Source organism: Dermacentor albipictus, chromosome 8 (genome assembly GCF_038994185.2).
Source record: "Dermacentor albipictus isolate Rhodes 1998 colony chromosome 8, USDA_Dalb.pri_finalv2, whole genome shotgun sequence".
NCBI classification, from domain to species: domain Eukaryota; kingdom Metazoa; phylum Arthropoda; class Arachnida; order Ixodida; family Ixodidae; genus Dermacentor; species Dermacentor albipictus.
In genome coordinates, this window is record NC_091828.1 from 20,376,559 (window position 1) to 20,397,953 (window position 21,395).

General features: G+C 43.9%; 1 protein-coding gene across 7 annotated transcripts in view; it reads right to left on the reverse strand.

Annotated features, from left to right (window-relative positions):
* Positions 1 to 5,089: 5,089 nt before the first annotated feature.
* Positions 5,090 to 21,395, reverse strand: part of LOC135919593 (uncharacterized) — a 40,593-nt gene continuing 24,287 nt past the window's right edge. For 2 of the 7 annotated variants that reach the window (XM_065453509.1, XM_065453508.1), the window contains 3 exons: positions 17,526 to 17,726; positions 9,619 to 9,690; positions 7,585 to 8,191 (listed from right to left, as the gene is read on the reverse strand). In XM_065453509.1, the coding sequence (XP_065309581.1) occupies positions 7,875 to 8,191; positions 9,619 to 9,690; positions 17,526 to 17,726 (590 nt within the window). In that variant the 3' untranslated portion in view covers positions 7,585 to 7,874. Of the gene's footprint in view, positions 5,434 to 5,794; positions 6,037 to 7,584; positions 8,192 to 9,618; positions 9,691 to 17,525; positions 17,727 to 21,395 lie in introns of those variants that run through there. The other 5 variants (XR_010570019.1, XR_010570016.1, XR_010570018.1 and 2 more) reach the window with 5 other exon arrangements.

Sequence of the window (21,395 nt, forward strand, 5' to 3'; positions counted from 1 at the left end):
AATGGCGAGAAGCACTGCGTTGGTGACGCATGAGCGCGATTTGCAGCAGCCGCCGCAAACAGACGTCTGCTTATGCACTGCTTTGTTTCAGATAAAAAAGAAAGCTGAGTAGTGGTTCCCACCCGTCGAACAGCCTCTTCGAACACTTTCCCAACCACAACCAACGTTGTCGGTGAATGCTTCAACACATGAAAGTTTCATATTAGTATAACTAGAGGGAAATCTGGCGCTGCAATCGTTCAACCATCATGGGAATGATGGGAAGTACAGGCTTCGGATTGGCGTTCTGTTGACTGGCGACCTAGCCTACAAGTATTTCTGGCAGTTTGGTTTCGCTCGAAGCACAATTGCTATAACCTGCAGTGGGACAATGGAACACAAAGGTTTTGTTACGTTGCTCGAAGTGACGATAGCGCGCTGGGCCAGCGACTGGGACGATGTTTGTGTCGCAGTGTGGTGTCGAAGCCCTGACGAGAAAGTGACGGCATCGTAAATGTTGACAGAACACTTTTTGAGCGTTTGGACCTTGGTTTGTTAAGTGTGTTAGGTTGGCGCTGTAGCGTTACATGCTTTATGAAACTTCAGAATAGGAAAAAGAAGGCACTACTGATAAAAGACATACAGTTGTGCTTCTAGTTGCTTGACAAGCAAGTTTTATTGAGGGCTTCATTATGCATTGCTCATTTATGTGCTCATTGAAATGCGCGTTTTAGGAATTTGAGAACACAAACTTGCTTGTGGTAGGAATGGTTGCCGATTCCTGGCTGTAGTCTAGTGTCGCAAAATGGGTACGTGCAAAGCCATGCCGTAACGCTTCGGAAGCGGTTTCGTCAATAAAAAATATGATGAAGCATACTCATAGGAGGCCACTAGTGTCCTAGCTAGCACTGCAGCAGATGTGCTTAAATGTACTTCAATACGTTCAGCAATCGTGACAGCGGACGCAGCCTTTCGAAAGAGCGAGAGTTCGCAAGTGCCTGTCGTTTGCGAGAAAAGCCGCGTTTGCAGCGAGCAGGCGCCGTAGCAGATGACACTTGTAGCATTCCACTCAAGGGCGCAACACTTTCTCGCAATACATCTTTATTTCCATAAATACTTGATGAGTATTTTTATACAAGTACATGCACAGTTGTTATTGCTGTTGCAAAAATAAATAAATAATTGTTCTCCGACGTTAAATGGGGAACAGAAGCGCACAAGAATGCATACCCTGGTGTGTCCTGGTGATAAACCATAGTAAACCATGCTTCTATCTAAACGTCATGCAAGGTTTATGTAGCATGTTGTACATTATATAACATACTGCAGAAATAAAATTAAATTCTACGCTATAATATTTGAGTATAGCTTCTTTTACTGCGCCGCAAGCAAACGCCACTAGTATAAAGATCGAACTCAATCCGAAGCCTGTACTTGAGCCAATGCTCATAAGAGCCCCTGTAGACACTAGCGCCACATTTCCCTCTCGGGTATTTATTTAGAAACTCCATGGCTTCAACACCTTTCTGACCTTGGTGTCATGCATTTCTTTTTGGAACTCTTCAAGTCAATCTTTCCATTTCGAGCTTTTCTCTAGGAAAAAAAGAAATGTCAACCAAAGCTTCATCAACCCTTACAGGAAAACATGAAGCTCCTTGTCAGGCGGCCAAGTCGATAAGATGGCACGGGCAACCAACCTCTATCAAACCTGGTTGAGCCTTTCTCGATACAGTAGAAACATTGTTTTTCTTGCCGATCATGACATCGGAATTGTCCAAACACATAGCCAACAGGTTTCCGAGAAGCTAATTCTGAGACTTCATCTCGTCCAAAACCAGATTTGCAATCTTGGGACCCATCGCTTCACCTTGGATTATCCCGAGGCAAAGAAGGCAGATTTCGACTCTACTCGTCTCTCTAACGAAATATGTCACAACAACAGGGTAAAACTGCGTAACCATATTGTTACTGCCATCCACAACGATCGAAAATACTTGCTGTTTTAGGGCATCCATAAAGGAGTCTCCGCATTGGTGGCCATTTCCTGACCAACTGACGTTGTCTTTGTTCGTTCACAGGCGTAGCATTTCGCTTCTTTGCACTTGGGGGAACATCTTCCGGAAAAGTGGTCCGGCATAATAGCTGACACTCAGCGAAATGTTGCATTCAACTAAATACGCCGTGAAGAGGCATTCTGCAGGAATCACACCGAGGTCATTGTCGCTGCATACAAAACTTGCTAGGCTTGGCTTGCTGTCTGCGGCTTGCACGTATCCCTGATGCTTTTTTGAAGCGATGTGGACCTTGATGTCAAACTTGCCGCCATGCGAGATGTTCACATCATAGGCACACGTGGTGCAGAATCCGAACTTCTCCCCCTTCTTCGATGGCACGAAGCACGGAAATTCTGCCGTGTACGATTTCAAAAACACTTGGAAGTACTATCGGGGCTTCGAACCCACTATTGCACTGCGAAGCCGCTACAGGCTGGAGTCGCACTGCGTCCGATGCGGCAGCTAGTCACGTGAAAGGCGAGGCCAACACTGCAGTGACAGGCTGACTAAGTCCAAACCTGCGCACTCGCGTGGACAAAGGCAACAGTGTGGCAACAGGTTTGCAGGGGCGCTATCGAGCTTTGGATATGGATTCGTGACCCCCCCCCCAGTAGAAGACAGAAGTCACTACGACCTTGCAGCTGCTGATGATGATACCACGCATACGTGTTGCCCTCTTGTGGGGGCACAAAGTAGCAGGGTGTAGTTTTACTACATTTTCACTTTACTTATTTTCTCGCAAATAAAGTGTTTTCTGTAAAATTTCAAGCAAGATTTGTAAAATCGTAAGACTGCTCAAAACTTGTACATTTTACGGACAATTCGGAAGAGTTCACAGCTATGGAACATGCACTTATAAAGCAAGATATAAGAAGGAACAAGGAGCATGACCTTGCTGTGGTAATGCTGGATGGAGCATGCTTTATTATAATATGAAGATATCTGCTCAGCGGTTAATTTAAACATCTCTGGCCTCCTTGAAGCCCTTGGGCTGAGTGAGAGCAGGGGAAAAGCAAACATGTCCACAGTAGAGATTATTAAGTGGCGATTGGAAGATTGGTGGAAGAAAAGTAGGGAAACGTCAAACTGAGGCATACAAAAACAAAGTTCACAATAGGGGTTCAGAAAGCTTGGTTGTGGGAATTCGTTTTTTTTTTTTTCGTTTCCTTTGCTTCTTTAACATAGGTAGGACATTAGGCAATGTAATAACAAGACCTTGGTGGCACCACCCACCACCTCGTTCCAAACGGGATGCTCATAGCATCCATCCATTGTGGCCCATGCAAGAGGCTGCGTTTCTACCAGAAAGTCCGCCTTCGTGCATAGCGTTCGTCGCGAGCGTTTCACGTTAAACATTACGATTACACACGCTGCAGTTGCCGGGAAGCGTGAGAAGCAGTCGGGGATCTTTGAATGCTGTCGCGTTCCACTCTTAAAGGCGAAGCTTAAGCATTCTCAAAATTTTCTTGCTCACGACTGAATGTTGTGCGTGCGCTTGCTTCACTTTGGAATGGTTAAAAGGGTGCTTGTATGCACACGCATGAAATTTACGTGCCAAGTAGTCGCTGGCACGTCACTTTGTGTGTTATTATGTAGTGCAACTGACTCGGATTGTGCCGTGCGGTGCACATTTTCGACGACCTCCATTTGGTTTGCACGTACGTATTGTGAAATGCCTGTTTGTAATAGGGAAACCAATGAGACAAGCGCTCAGTTTATAACAAAAAAGGCAAACATTACAAGTGCAGCACTCATCCAACCAGAACTATCTGGTAAGTAAGGCGAGTTGAAATTGAAATGCAGTTTGTATGCGTCTGCATGTCTCACCGGCTTCATAAATACGCACTAACTTGCACAGACATCGTGTTCTGTTATGGCTTGAAATGAGCACTTGTGCTGAATTCTGATTGGAAAGTGCTGTATAATGCTTCAGATACACATGACTTAGAAATCTAATCAAGTGTATTGTGAGGAGCACAAACACAAGCTCTCGATACATGTATTTAAATATCAACAGACACAGAACGTAACTTCCAAACTGAGCTTCTAGTGAACCAGCATAGAGATCTTGAAATCTTGAAGTGGCACTGAAAAGTGTTATGCTGTTCGTATGTGTGTTTGTGTAGCACTGCTGACTGATAGGTTTATGTTTGAATATTTTCAACCAGGCCTGTGCAATGCCTATGCTACATTAACAAATGTTCTTGACGCAATGAATGAGATGCATTAACTTCTTTTAGTGCAGATACATTACAAGAGAACGTCGATAGTGAAGTTAAATGGCACAGCAACCACTGGATTCAGTATATAGATATCAAGTGCTTCAAAATGCTGAATGTATGATTTGCAGTGGCTTTCTTGAGAAAGCCAGCTTGTGGGGTCTCACACGTGCTCTTGGGACAAAGGAACGACAATACAGTAGTGCAGACAATCACAAGCATATTTATTGCGCCTTGATACACCAATCTATAGCCAGCCGAATTATTACTGAGAGAACATGATGATGGGTGCGCGACAAATCGAGCAAGTCCGACTCACCGCCACCGGACAGCGAGTGAATATGTTTGCCTGCATGCTAGACACCAACACCTTTTCGTTCGTGTGTACGGTCACGCGAAAACTAGGCACGTTCAAATCATCACATTCGTCCATTGCAGTGTTGCGCTGCTAAGCCTCTTGCGCGAAAGGGGCACGCGGCTCGCCGACCCCCGAGAGGAAGAGCCAACTACTAGGTGGCGTTAGCAGCACAGCACTCGCCCCATCTCGTAACATGCTGCAGCGACACCTACTGCCGCGGGGCTCAGCTAGGCAGAGAAGTTGGATTACGGGGGGACGTGAGAGCCATGCGAGGAAAACAGCATCAGGGGAGGCATGAGTGTCGAGCTTGGCAGTTCTTTTATAAAAATTAAAGAGCTGCTCCAATAGAGTATCGCAAATCAAATAAGATCTTCAATGGTGTGAGGCCCTTTTTTAGAACTAGCTATAGCAAATAATAAATGTGAATTGCAGTTTCTCTCCATGTCCAGAGCCTCCTCCCTCACGAGAGATACAATAAATAAATGAAAACGGTGGTCGAGCCGCTTTATCTCCTTCAGTCACGGTGTACACGTTTGTGGATTCGTCTAATCTTTACACTGGTTGCAAAGAATTGACAACGAACAGTAGGCTTTGAGTAAATTGAACATTCTGCTTTCCTAAAGTAAACCCATTTCACTTCCGAGTGAAATGTACTGCTTCAGACGACCGCTTTAGCAAAGGCAGTACCATGTTTGGCGGGGCATTTTAAGTGGGGTGTTTGGTAGTAAATGTGAAAGATTTTTAAGCATGAAAACCTTTAAGCTTCCAATGTCGGCGACCTTCAAGAGACGTTGTGCCAAAATCCAGAGCCGTTGTCTGGGCACTGAAAACGAGAATGGGGTGAGAATGAAACGAGAACATCCAGTACGACCTTCTGACACAAAGTGCCTGTGCTCGTCCTTCTTTCCACTAACCTCATGTTCGTATTTTGACAATGCGGTGCTTTGCACTTCAATACTGCCACGACACAAGGGGACCTTTTTCCCGAAATTTTTTGCTTAATGCAAATATCCCAAAACAGTGTTTGCATTGTAGCGCACATTTTTTTTTTTTTCAAGTACAAGAATAATGTTGCGTCAGTCTATTTTTTTTATATGTTATTATTTTCCCACAGAGACCTTTCTGTTCTGCCCCTACAAAATGCACAAGATGTTTCTATATGCTGTGACAATACTCCACCTGTCTCACTACATTTGAAAATTTTAATTCATAGTGATATACAGTAAATAAAATTGTCATATTAAAAAAGAAACACGGTAAATACACTTAAGACTGCTTAAGTATTACACTGTTTGTAGTTCTTGGAGCATCATGAACGCACGCACACTAGGCACTCCTTTAGTCAGCCAGAACCATGGATCCGCCGTGGCGTCTGGGAAGCGCGCTCGTCTTGCACCCGGAGGCCTGGGTTAGATTCACACCCAGGCTGAAATGTACAAAACATTCTTTTAAAAGCAATTAATTTACTTTGTTTACAGAAACCCCCTTCAGAAATTTGATGTCAATCAGAAAATTTTTTGACATGTTTTTACTCTTTGCGCCATTGGCCATTTTTGGTACCATCTTTCAGCCACCACCACCAAAACATTTTCGCGTAATGGGGCATATAATGCTTTGGCATTAAAATAATCCTACCATGGCGTGCCTCATGCTTTGTAGTATCTAGGCATATGCCAAGAGTAACACTCAGAAGTTTTTTTTGTTGTATTTGTCATGAACCCAATAGTTAAATGATTTGAAATTGAGAAAAAAAATATATATGTATATTTCTTAAATCAGCCTGAAATACTGAACTAGATTACAAAGTTTGTTCAGATTACTAAAAGAAGGGGAAAAAAGCAAGACCAGTGTTGTCATCTCCCACACCCCCTAATGTGCTGTGTGAAACCAGCTTTCTGGATGTAAACCTCGGGAGCTACCGACTGTGTTGTTCACACTTCAACTCTCTTTGCCTTCACGGTAGTGCTTCTAGTGATAGGTAAATTGACTATAAATAGCATCAACATTCTCACGAAAATATTGATCGTGTGAAATACACTATTGATAGTATTATGAAGGTGGATCAAACAGAAACAAGGCTTTTATTGTAGAGTGCATTCTATCAATTGGCACGTGCTGTCTTTTCAGAATTTGTAAGGTAGACGATTCAGGGGTCACATGAGCAGCCAGCTGGTCTCATTACATTCCCTTGATAGTCTGTCTATCGATGACTGAGAAAGAGGTACACCTGCCTGTAGCACAACACATTATGTTTCTCACTTGCGAGGGTGTAAAATTCTACACAAATTGAGGGCACAGTATCGGAATCAAGCGCTTTCAAGGCTCCGTGTGTTTGCCTGCCATAAAGAATTAATGGAAAGCTGTACAGATTGAAAACGAGAACCATTATCATTGCCCACGGAGGGGCATTATGGAGCAGAGCATTTAAACTGTTCATAATCCTGAAGAGGGCAACCGACGCTAGAATGTGTCTAAAGTTTGTTTTCAGAATTTATGCCTACCTATGAAAAGATAGGGAGAAGTTCAAGAAGCGCTCAGTCCATAATCACAAAGGTGAAGGTCCTATGAATCCTAAAGTGTCTGCCTAGTAGATCTCACATCTTCTGACTGCAGAACCGCAGTTGGTGCATTTGCACGTGTGTTGAGTTAAAGAAATGATAAATTATTGAATATGAAAGTGGATGAAAAAGAAAACTGGCTGCAGGTGGGGCACGAACTCAGGTCTTTACCTTACGCGTGCGCTGCTCTTGCGAATTGAGCTACCACGGCGCCGTTTTCCCATCCACTTTCTGGGGTACTTATGTTTATCTACTAAAACTTGACCTGGGAGCGTCAGCCAGCGCCACACCTCATAACGTCAACGGCAGAGGTGCGGAATGGCCTTCACAGCCTGTGCTGTCAAGGCCATGAGGTGGTATCGAGCACACTACGCATAGTGTGCTCGATAGTACTATCAATAATGAAAATGCACTAACCAGTTTTGATAGTTTTTTTTACTACAGATGTTTTCATAATGACTAAACTATCGATAATAACAATAGAACATACTATTGATAATTGTTTATCACCACCACGTTCCTCTTTCCGGTTCTCCTATGCTCTGCACGTTTTCAAAAAAAAAAAAAGATGCTCGTGTGCCCCACACAATCACTGTTCCAAGAAAGCCCACAGAACGATACACTATCCCCATTTCACCTGCAGTAGCCCCTTACTTTTTGTGGATGCAGTCACAGAGGCAGATGTTTTCTGTCCCAGTGGTTTAGGTCACTTTTCACACTCCAGGAGCACCTCTGGCACAAGGACATCATCGATGGTAAACTTCACTCCACAGGGAGCAGAACATCTGGCATCGCCGGATGTTTCGTAATTTTTGTCGGCCTTCCTCCTTTGTTTTCGCAAAGTGGACAGTCTAGACTTACACTGCGCTCCGGTCCGCTGAACATTTAACACGCAAGACATTTCTCGAGCAATTTCCTCGTACATGAGCTTTTTTGTCTTGAAACGGTCGTGGGGCCCAACCTGGCGTATGTACGTCGTGTAGTAATTTAGAAGCAGCTTGGTCTCCTCCTCGCTCCAGGGCTCTGTCAATAAATGTAAAGATCACGTTATGCATACGTGTATGCTAATTCAATTTTTTGTTTAGTTTGTAGTAGTACGAGTATGTGAATAGCGAATAGTATATTTTGAATTGAATCAAGAAAAAAAGAAGCTGAATATTGAATTGAATATCACAAAATTTTGGGCAAGAAAACATGCTGCTGCACATGCTCAGGAGTCTCCTAGCATTGCATAACAAGAACACATAGCAAGCCATGAGTAATACAAGTGGCACATAGAAACCGAGGTGCGCACTGAGAACAGTCAACTCTGATTAATGAAAACACCAAATTACTATTCCAGCACTGACTACAGCTCAGTTCTAGCATACGAAGGTCTGGAAAAGAAGTTTTTTTTTTTGTCAATAGAGCTTCTATCAAATAGAATTAAGGGCTTTCTTTCCTCTGAAACTAATGGAGTAGTGATGTTCTGTTGTACTGAACATCAATGTGGTTCTCAGCTTGATGGTGGACATGTGTTTTGTGGCAATCTTTTATTTATTGCATTGAAAGTTTTGCTTTCCTGTTTTTCTCCTAAATGCAGAAGGGCTATCCTAACTTTATAGCAATTGGCTTATCGTAATGTCAATTTGTGCAACGGACGAAAGGACTGTGCATTATGCGACTCCGCGTGTAGCTGGCGCCAACAGTAAAGCGCCATCTGCGGGTCAAGTTCAGTGTAACTTGCTATCCCATCAAAGAATCTAAAATAGGGTAGGTCACGGCGAGTTCACGATGCTCGCTGGCAAAGATGTCAAGACCAACTGCAAATAAGAAAAGTGATGAACCACAACAGAGAGAGACAAAAATGAACAACCATAATCACATTATCACGCGCTGTGTTGAAATGGTTCAAAAAGGTGTAAAAGTATATGACGGAATGGCTGTTATTACAGATTTACATTTTGTTCAAACATCATACAAAGAGCTAAAAGGACACACAAAAAAAGAAAGAGAAAAATAAAATAAATATTAAAATAAAAAAAGGGAGTTTCAGAGGTATTGCCCATTAGTACGTCTATGTTTTTGTTATGTTCTTCTTACTAGTTAAGGTTTGGTTTCATATTACTGTTGCAGTTTTTGCCAACACAATCAGAGACAACTGTTCATGTATTTAGCTCTAAGCTTCTGCATTTCTCCCATCGTTTTGACTTTGTTGGTAACCACTTTCCTCTAGTTGCTTTGGCCTTGAGGGTTGAAGAACTTCACTACATGAGGCAAAATAAGTGTACTACTACTGTGACATGTTGTTAAAGCACTTTCATAGGTCTATAAAAGCATTTTTGTACCACAATACAAAATGTGACAGTAACAATGTTTGCGCTGCATAGAGTGCAATCATTTGCAAATGAAAGTAGCTAGTAAGGTGGTCTTTCACACGGCAGGCACAGGTTCTGGGTTTCATTGCGTACCATTAGATGCAGCAGTGAAGTCTTCTCCTCCAGCGTCCAATTCACGAATGTTGTCTCTGCTTGCAGCGAGGCCTGCGAAAAGAGCATGGAGGTTACCACCAAGACCTTCAAGATGCCCAAATAAAGTGTCCAACTATGTGGTGCCCGAGGGCTCATTCATGCTGGCGGCTCTCGGAGATTGCATGAGCAAGTTGGTGAGCAACCAGTCACAAATGGCTGCTTTGACTCAGTCACTGGCTGCTCAATCTTCCAGTTGTTTTGAGCTGCAGACATGCCTAACCAATCAGTGGCGGCGCAGAAGCAGGACGTCTGTATAGGCCGGCACTTATTTTCTGTGATGGTGGCGGTGTGAGCTGTGTCACCAGGTGCCAGCAGCACCAATCACGAGACATTTTGGTGTGGCGACGGGTACTCGTTGCACTTGCTGGTGAGAACACTGGTTGCCAGTACAGTGAATCTTGCAACTTCCATCAGTAATAAGTGTGAATGTGCATCAATTATTCTGCATTTATTTGCCGCAGCAATGCCTACTAAAATATGTGATTGTTGTCACTGGCAGTGAAGCACGCAGAGAGGTGAGCCAAAAATTGAACCAGCATCTTGATACTGATGCAATCTCACATTGTCACTTTGGCTGATAATGCATTAAGTGCAACTCATTTATAACAAGTGAATAACTACACAAAGCTTTGGGTATAAACAAGAATTCACCTTTCACACTGTGAAATATACTCAGCAAGCAAAGAAAAAGAAATGACAGGCGAGTGAGGACATGAGTGCATGCCCGTATTCGACTCAACTTTATTTTCTTTTTTTTCAAGAGTCAAAGAAAACATCCTCTGCCTTGGCACTGCTTTCTGGTTTTCAACAGTACAGTGCTGTGACCAGGATTGTGATATGCAGCTAAAGACCCCTGAAAATGAAGTGAGCCTTTCAAAAAGGACAACCAACCAACACAATCAAAGCACGGATGCAGCATAAGAAACAAAAAACGATCTGCGTCATCACAAGGGCCCTGATTCCAACGACAACATGGGAAGACTGCGATTGTAACATGCTACTGTTCAAACGGTGGTCGCCATTAATGACATGTCAGCTCTAATGCAGGCAGAAATGACACCATCTGGCCAGCTTATTAACCCATCACCTATAGAAGGTAAAAGAAATTATACTTACACACCTTGGGTAATCAGGTAGAAGAGCAGGTTATGGATAGTAATCTTGAGGAGCTTCAAAGCATTGGACAGTATCTAAAAGCGATCTTTCATGTAAAACTTTTTGATGATTGCATTTTATCGAAGCTTCAATGAATGACTATGCATGTCCTGACCAATGATGTGACCAGGTTAAGCCAGCTAAGCATGAGAGGGCAAAGTTCCATGGCAACCCCATTAAATGGCCATAATTTTGGGATCAATTTCAGTTTACCATTCAGAACAACCGATATTTGACAGATGCTGACAAATCAAAAGATCTTCAGAGCTACTTGGAGGATACACCAGAAGGGGTCATGAGTGGCCTGCCGACAACTAATGACAGTTACAACAGAGCTACAGAACTTTGCTCAAAGAATAACTTGGCCATGAGTCAGTGATTGTTGATGACCACGTGCATTGTTTTCTAAACTTATGCAGTCTGCTCTTTCAAAGATTTCAAAGGGCCTTACACAGACTCGTATGAGATCCCTTTGTAGCCTCGACGTTGAATTAAAATATGGCATGCTTTTGAAAACTACTATGCTATAATACAGAAAATGCCTAAAGAAATGGCACTCCGTTACGCTCAGCTCATCTTGTCTTCAACATGTACGAGCAGCCTTATGACAGACCAGATGAAATGCCTATCTTTCTGAAGTTCTTAAGCCTTGAACATCAAAGCCGAGAACAGGCTATATGGATTACTTTTGACATGAGAGAAGAAGCCTTAACTACGAAACGGAAATCTGAATGATCATCTAGCAAACAAGGTTCTGCATATGTGTTAGCTGTGACACATTGTATTTGCACGAATGTAACGCGCAACCTTCTTCTTTTTTCGAGAAAATGGGGTTGAATATTCCCTGCACATTACAATCGGATGCGAGTCCCAAATCGCACTTGCAGTGTTGGCAACAGCATAACGTCAGAGCTATCGGACACAGTGTAAGCCATCACCATCATGATAGGGCAACAGAGCATGTTCTCTTAAAGTGCCATGGATTCATTTTGTGCTTCACTACGATCACTTTTGTGAATTTCACGTGACTCTGCACAGCATGTGCTGGCATATGGGGCCACCACCCTTTCTGGCGCTGTGCCAAACTTGCCATCTGTGCACAGTGCGAGGATTGCTATCGGCCCATAGTTCGACAGGTACGATTCAGAATCATGTAATATCCTGTGACAGTACAGTAAAAGTTCGTTAATTCAACACCCGTGAATTCGGATAATTTGGATGGCTCTATTGGTCCCAGCCAAAGTGCATGTTGGGCTATGGGACCAAACCTTCATTAATTCGTCAGAATTCGGCCCCGCACCGCTTAATTTGGACAAATGCTGACAGCTGCCGCTACACGAAAGTGTGGTAAAGCAGCACTGGCACTACTGCAGCGAAACCGAAACCTGAGAGGCATCGGCATCGTTATCAATTAGTGGGGGGCAATCGTAGCCTTACCGAACGTTGGTGTCTTCTTTTTTCACTTCACTGCGCCTTCGACGCCATTTTCCCTTGTGTTGTCGAGCCGGCATCATCTCTTCTTGCAGAGTTTTCTTTTTTCGATGTGACCACGTTTTGTATGCCATCACCATTGTGCGCTACAGTGATGGAAACGCCGGCAAAGCAGCACAAGTACGAAGCCAAGAATTTCATGATTAAGGTGGAAATTTTGCAGGCTTTAAAGAATCGCACCAGCACGTAATGACCAAGTACTACGTGAAGCGGAGCACATTGGGAACGTACATGAAAAACGAACAGCAGATTCTTCAAGCCTTTGAAAGCAAGAAGTCTCATGCATCAAGAAAGCTGTTGCAAAGCACAGCTCATTCCCAGCTCGAAGAAGCTTTGCTCCAGTGGGTTACTGACTGTCGCAACGCGCACCTGCCATTGAGCGGACCTCTCATCATGGCACAAGGTGAGAAGTACGCTGCAATGATGAACATTGAATCATTCAGAGCTTCAGGAGGGTGGTTCGTGAAGTTTCAGGAGAGACATGAACTCGTCTTCAGAAATGCAAGTGGTGAAAAGGCCAGCGCTGACCAAAGCGTGACCACCCAGTGGAAAAATGTGAAGCTGCTTGAGCACATCACCGCATATGAACCAAGTGACGTGTTCAACGCAGACGAAACTGCTCTATTTTTCAGAGCTCTGACCAACAAGACGGTGACTTTCAAAGGGGACCCGTGCATTGGTGGCAAGAAGTGCAAACAACGGATAACTGTGCTTCTTGCCGCCAATACCAATGGCACGGAGCACTTGCCACTTGTCATCGGGAAGGCGCATAAGCCACATTGTTTTAAAAACATCAAAAGCCTTCCTGTCGAGTATAGAGCAAACTTCCTAGGAAGGCTTGGATGACCTCGGACATTTTTCGCAGCTGGCTGCAGCAGTTAGACCAGCACTTCACGTCTAAGGACTGCAAGATAATTATGGTTGTTGACAACTGCAGTGCACATAACTGTACAGTCGAACTGAAGAGTGTCAAGGTAGTTTTTTTGCTGCCCAACACTACATGTGCCTTTCAGTCGATGGACCAGCATATCATTTACTACACGAAGTCGAAGTACCGAAAGCACCTGCTACAGCAAATGATCTTATGCTCAGAAGTTGGAAAACTGTACGAAGTGGACTTACTAGGCGCAGTGCACATCATCGCCCTCGTGTGGAAGAATACACCTCTGCAAGTCATCATCAACTGTTTTCGGCACAGCGGTTTTGTGAGGCCCAAGCATGCAGCAGCAGCCGACGAGATGTCCGCCGAGTCCACCGATGATGACTGCCTGACCTTCGATGCTGTCCTTCCCACAGATGTGACCCTTCAGGACTACATCACAATTGATGATTGTGTTGCCACGACTTGTCTCCTGACCGATGAAGAAATTATTAATGATGTCACAGGCGCCCGGGAAGACCATGATTCAGACGAAGAGACATGCGAGGAGGTGCAGCCACGACCTCATCACACCTCACGAGAAGTCACGGAGGCACTTTTGATATTGGAGGACGTTTGCCTGAGCACTTCCGACAGTTTGCGAGCTGTTGGCCACTTGGAAGAGTTAAGAAAAATTGTGATGTCAGCCGGAATCTGCGCGAAAAAGCAGACGAATATTACAAAATACTTCAGTAACTAAAGGTATGCCACTGTCATCATGAAAGCTCATAAAAAAAAAATTTCTTCTCTGAAGGTAAATTCTGCATGTGTTATTTTTTATTTTTTATTTCCAATTGCAAACATGCTATGTTTTTCTTTTATAAATTGGGCACCTGTTACATTCAGATGCACTTTTATTTGCTTACTTTAAGCCAGTGAAAAGTGGGTGCACATTAGACTCGTGTAAATGTGGTACTCCTGAGAGCTGCATGCTGTGCAGTGACAAAGACCAGTCGATGAATGCCTTATCAAATGTTAGCTGAGCTGACATTTAACAAGAGCAAGACTACGGAAATTAGGATGCTGCTTCCACAGCGCTAAACTATTTCACTGAGCAAAGAAATGCAGAAGCTGAAACAGACTAAGCTGTGCGAAGTGCAAGGAACAAAATATCACACTGATGTGCAACCCAAGTTGGATGCTGACTAAAATCTCCATCTCGTCAACAAAGTCGCTACGGAACCTGCAAATGACAAAGTCTGGGCTCAGGGAAGTGGAAGCAAATGCCTTGTACGAATGTCAATTGATGATTGCAATCAACACAGCTTTATCACAAAAGATTTATCTAGGATGCTGAAAGGCACTGTGTTGCCAGATCAGCAGAAAGTATGAGTCACACTACACAGTTGGTGTCATTCAGAATCACATGAGATCGACGCTTCAAAGGCTGCAGAAAAATGCAATGACATGTCTGCATTGACAGTCAAGACTTTCGTTTATGTTGAATTCCAATGGCAGATCCAGATCAAGTTTTTCTGCTCTGTATGGAGCAATCCTATTCCAATGGCAGAATGGGAGCGTGAGCTGTGTGTTCCAATGGCAGATTGGGACCAGCCGCTGATCCCGGATTGCTCCGTGGAGCAAAAATATTTGCTCCGCCGAAATCGGCAGATTTGACCGGAAGTCCTCGTGACGTATTTCCTTCACCCGCCTCTGCTTCCTGTCACGGTCGCCTGTTTCCGGTCGCGGGCAGCTATGGACGACATGGGAAATGTGGACGCCGCTTCGCGCCGTGCGATTTTGTTTGCGCTCCTAGACAGCTCCGACTCAGACAGTACAATCTCCAAGTTGAGTGATGATTCTTCTGACACGGACAGTGAAATGGGGTGGTGGGTTGCACTTCCAAGCGCTTGTTCCTCTCTCTATTCTAGTGCCCTCTCACTTGATTTTCCTGTACTAAGAGCCCCCGCGGGAGCGCACGTATTCCCTTCGCAGATATGGTGTGAGCAGATGAGAGCGATCTCAGTCGGAGCAACGCGCTCCGTTCGTGATCCGGCCGAGCGCTCGCGATCTACCATTGGAATTCAACATTAGATGATGTGTGTCACTGTTTTTCAGACCTTGCTCAAGCCTGGAATAAGCAAGCTTATAGGTGCAGACTTTTACTGGCAGCTTGACGGCGGAGAATTCAATGAATGGACAACTTTTTGAGCGTCATGGAACCTATTGTCGCATGGACATTTCATGAAGATACCAGAAGTCTACCAATGGAGGGGGCACCTGAAAAGTTTGTGGCCTGACCTGGATGTAGTGACCGTGGGTCGAAATTTTGCAGTCAGTTCTCAACATAGCCTCCCTTGAGGGCCACACATGTATGCCATTGCTCTTGGAGTTTTATTATTCCACTTTCGTGGAATGTTTCTTCCTGCTCCTCCAAAAACTATTTTATGGCTTCCATGACGGCTTCACCAGAAAGAAAACGACTTCCACCAAGGCGCCTTTTCTTCTGTGGGAATAGGTGGTAGTCCCAGGGAGCCAAATCAGGGGAATAGGGCGGGTTCTGAAGCAGTTGGAAACCACAGGAGTGAATTGCAGCCACTGCAACAGCCGATGTGTGAACTGGCACATGGTCCTGATGTGCCAGTTCAGCACCCCCTTCACTGCACCCCTTTCCAGAGCATCCCTTGCCATTTTTACTTAATTGCCATCCTCTGATGACGAATCTGAGCTGCACAATATTCCATGTTGATGGTTTAACCTCACAGGAGAAATTCCAGTAGACCGACACCTTTGCAATTCCAGAACACTGATGGCATAACCTTGCCAGTGGATGGAACCACCTTTGCCTTTTTGGGGCGGGGGGAGGTGGGACGTTTCCAATGTTTTCAGGATTCTTTTGACTCTGGATGAAACTAATGCACTCAAGTTTCAACCACTGTAACGAATCTCTGCAGAAAAAGATCAATACCAGCTTCAAACAGTTGCAGATTTTATGCTGAGTGACATTCTCTCGGACGTTAGTTCTCTAATGTCAAAAGTCTGGGCACTCATCGGGCCGAAACTTTGTGCATGTTCAGGAGCTGTGTTAGGACATGGCTAACCCTCTCCACTGATATGGAGAGGGTTAGCCATGTGCAGAGGGTCGAACCCGGGACCACCGCCTTTCCAGGGCAGCCGCTCTGCCATCTGAGCTACCCCAGAAAGGCAGTGGCCCTGGGTTCGAGTCCCAGACCAGGACAAATTTTTCTTCAACTGCGAGGCTTTTCTTTCGAGGGACCCGTATGGGTTTCCTTTGCAGCAAATGCTACAATTGGGTGGATGTCTCATTTTCCCTTAAATAATTGTCCCACTGATTCATGGAGGCACCATCTTGCAACCACTTTGCCAGGTTTTTGGCTTGAAACGGCTCGAAACAAGTGGCGCAAAGTGGCACTTCACAAGTTCTGGGGAGGAACCTTGTGTGCACCTCATTTCCAGCAGTGGAACACCACCTGCGTATCTTGGGAATCTTCAAAGGAACGTGGTCTGTTCCTGTGAATCTCACCTCATTGCATATGCCAACCAACTTTTGGCCATTCTTTTTTCCTCTCTTTCGCTGTCGATAGAGTCAAGTACTGCTGCTGTCCCTTAATGTCTGCTCATTCCCATGCAATATTTTCAAGCACCCTTTACCACAAATAAGCTTAGAGAGAAACGTCGCAATTTTGCAGACGACTGTGCTTTAACGCGTTTGTTACTCAAGTTAATGCACAAATTTATAAAAACAGATGATGGTTGGGAGCTAAAATTGCCTCTCTAAAGAACCACAAAAGGAGTAACTTGACCGGCATGTTAAATGGCAGGTATCTTTTGAAGTGAACATGAGAAAAATTCAGAAGCTTTCCTAAACAACAGAACAAATTTAAATGAATTGAGGCACTGCCGCCACCTGTCAAAAGCGTGTTAAATTTTTTTTTTTTTAGCTTCGAATGTCTAAGGTTGGATTAGCAGCACCGTCATGCTGCACTGGTTGTGATGGGCAATGGCGGAGAACAAGTTTTCTGAAAAAAGAAGTGGCACATATGTGTCTCGTTGTCCTATAAAGCAGCGCTCTAATGTACTCTAATGTAATTTTTACATTAGTGTCCTAATTTGAACAAATAAATGGTGGGTGCACATTTTATTCAGGGGTGTGTTAGGATCGAGCAATGTACTGTCAAATGAAGTGGTCATGTGTTCCGCCATTTTTTTTTTCTTTTTTTGTGTCTCTTGTTTAACTGAACCTCTCGGATAATTAGATTACTTTAGTCAGTCCTGTCTGTAAAAATAACGAAAGTCGACTAAAATAATAGCAGCAGTGCACCTGTGCTTGATTCCTGTTGCTCAGAGTTCTTCACATTCTTCACGAGGTTCTGTGCAAACCTGGTGAGGATGCCCAATCGTGGTCTCTCCAATTCCGTGGCACCCACACTCTGTGCTGCTCCTGCCATTGCGTCTGTGTCCTCAGACAGAGTACGACGAGCCCCAACTGTGCGTCGTACACTGGCATAGATGGGAACACGACCTGCACATTAGAACAACCATTAACCATTGTCATCATCGGACTATTTAACATCCACTGGAGGAGAAAAGGAACCTTTGATTTACCCGTCTTGCGTCGGCCAACCACAGGTTGCAGATCTTATCACACTGCCTGGCCAGCTGCCATCCTCAACTGCATTTTCTTCTCTGCACTTTCTCTACGCGTTGCATGACAGGCCCAAACAGCGCGCAACTCAGAATGTCAGCATGCTAGCAGCAGCGCTAGTACCGACATCTCGCTAATGACTGCCCTTAATGACTGCCCCATTCAATCCGTTACATGCTACCGTTATCTTGGCATTCATATAACTAACGATCTTTCTTGGAAGCAGCATGTACAGTATGTAATATCTAAAGCTAACCGCTCCTTAGGATATTTGAAGAGAAATTTTTCGCTTGCGCCAGTTTCATTAAAACGGCTGTTGTACACGACATACGTCCGCCCCCAATTAGAATATGCCTCATCCGTTTGGGATCCTCATCAGATCACATTAATTAACGAAATTGAATCGGTGCAAAATCGCTCAGTTCGTTTCATCTTAGCTAACTACCATCGCACTGCTAGTGTTACATTAATGAAGAGAACCCTTCAAATTCCATTATTATCTCATCGAAGAAAAGAATCACGCATTTCCCTTTTTCATAAAATCTACTACCAGAACGCATGTCTTCGCCCTCTTTGGATCCAACCTGCACCTTATTATTCGGCTCGTCGTGACCACTTACATAAAGTTAACGTACCCCGTCATAACACCGTTGCGTGCTCACAATCATTCCTTCCTAGGACTTCAGTCGACTGGAATAACCTACCTACATCATTAGTAAGCATCAGTGACCCCACTCGTTTTAAGAATGCACTAACCAACACAAAATAATGTATGGTAGCAAACGGCATGATTATGTACTTATCCGTCAACATTGTCTGCTTGTTAAAGTGTATTCTTTGTGTATTTTCATGTTATGTAAGCCTCTGAGATTTGTTATGAATGTGTTGCTACTTTTTTCATATTGCTTTTGTTCGTTGGAAATTCCTTGAACTAATCCTGCATTTTTTTACTCTTCGAATGTATTCGCGCCCCTCCCCTCTGCAATGTACAATTATGTACCTTGAGGGTATCACAAATAAATAAATAAATAAATAAATAAGCTGTCTTTGAAAATCGTGCAAGTCTCTTACTGCTGCAGATGACTGCACGCAACTAATCTGCTGGCATAGTAAAATGACCTTCATAAAGCAGTCCTTATTCAGGAAGAAAACAGGGTCCTAAGCCAAAAGATTTCAAAAAGTCTTTACTTTTCTTATGGCGCTGAAAAGCTGTGCAGACATTAATTTTATATGCGTATATTTCAATATGAGTTCCATTTTTGTTTTTCTCACTTGGTTACCCTATAGACTAGTGTAAGGGCTGCATCTCCAACTTGGCAGCGCGATATTTGGGGGAACAACATTTCCAACAGAGAAGCATGCACTCGCGAATTTTGGCATGTTGCGTACTTCCGCGCACCACTAATAGATGGCGAGAGCTGTGCGTTGACCCCTTATGGCACCATTTTGACTAAAAGGTTCGGTCCTGTGCAAGCAAACCTTTCTTTCAAGCATCCGACCGGTTTTGATGCTGGACTGGTCTGACTGCATGGAGAGAGGTCCACTGACAGCGTCGTCTCACTACGGCTTACGTAACTGTAACATTTGCCGGGAAGAGCTGGCGGTGAACGCTAGGCACGAAGACGAGCTTTCTGATAGAAATGCAGCCTCATGCGTGGGTTGATCTTTTGTTACTGTTTCACACATTTAATATTTCAGTCTGACACGATTTAACATAAAAGGCATGCACTGTCCATTTTTTGTCTCATGGCATTTGTTTGTGGGCTGTCATTCTCAAAATTCTGAGGAATAATATTGTAAAAAGCATAAAACAAGGTCAGAGCAACTTTAGTGATAGAACTTTAGTGCCGTACAGAATATATAGGGCAATTTTCGCTCACAGGATGCCCGGGGCAGATGCCAGATGGCAACACTGAATTTTCTGCGACACAGGGCCCTCAACGCTGTCACATTAAAATTTAACAATCTCTTCCACATAAGTAAAACCCATCATCAACTGCATTTATCTATGTAAAAGGTCCAATTTCGATGTGATGAACTAAAGTGCCAATTTTACCCACTTTGTTATATTGACCTTCGTACAGGTCTACGCGCCTCCATCCAGTCATGATGACCAGCAAGTCGAAAGCTTCTATGAAGACGTGGAATCGGCGATGGGTAAAGTCAAAACAAAATACACTATACTGATGGGCGACTTCAATGCCAGGGAAGGCAAGAAGCAGGCTGGTAAGAATGGTAAGAACTCAAATTAGCGTAGTATAGTATGGTAAGAACTCAAATTAGCCTAGACTTGAGGAGGGAACGGAAGAAACTGGTACATAAGAAGCCGAACAATGAGTTAGCGGTAAGAGGGAAAATAGAGGAATTCCGGATCAAGCTACAGAACAGGTATTAGGCTTTGACTCGGGAAGAGGACCTTAGTGTTGAAGCAATGAACAGCAATCTTATGACCATCATTAAGGAGTGTGCAATATAAGTGGGTGGTAGCTTCGTTATACAGGATACCGGTAAGCTATCGCAGGAGACAAAGGAACTAATTAAGAAACGCCTATGTATGAAAGCCTCTAACCCTACAGCTAGAATAGAACTGGCAGAAATTTCCAAGTTAATCAACAAGAGTAAGATAACTGACATAAAGAAGTATAATATGTATAGAATTGAGCATGCTCTCAGGAACGGAGGAAGCCTAAAAGCAGTGAAAAAGAAACTAGGAATAGGCAAGAATCGGATGTATGCGCCATGAGACAGAGCCAGCCATATCATTACTAATATGGATGAGATCGTTCAAGTGGCTGAGGAGTTCTATAGAGATTTATACAGTACCAGTGGCACCCACGACGATAATGGAAAAGGGCATAGTCTAGAGGAATTCGAAATCCCACAGGTAACGCCGGAAGAAGTAAAGAAAGCCATGGGAGATATGCAAAGGGGGAAGGCAGCTGGGGAGGATCAGGTAACAGCAGATTTGTTGAAAGATGTTGGGCAAATTGTTCTAGAAAAACTGCTCACCCTGTATACGGAATGCCTCATGACCTCGAGCGTACCGAAATCTTGGAAGAGTGTCAGCATAATCTTAATCCATAAGAAAGGGGATGCCAAAGACTTGCAAATTATAGACCGATCAGCTTACTGTCCATTGCCTAGAAAGTATTTACTAAGGTTATTGCAAACAGAATCAGAAACACCATAGACTTCTGTCAACCAAAGGACCAGGCAAGATTTTGTAAAGGCTACTCAACAATAGACAATATTCACACTATCAATCAGGTGATACAGAAATGTGCGGAATATAACCAATCCTTACATATAGCTTTTATTGATTACGAGAAAGCGTTTGATTCAGTCAAAACCTCAGCAGTCATGGAGGCATTGCGGAATCAGGGTGCAGACGAGCCGTATGTAAAAATACTGAAAGATATCTATAGCGGCTCCACAGCCACCGTAGTCCTCCATAAAGAAAGCAACAAAATCCCAATAAAAAAAGGCGTCAGGCAGGGAGATACGATCTCTCCAATGCTCTTCACAGCATGTTTACAGGAGGTATTC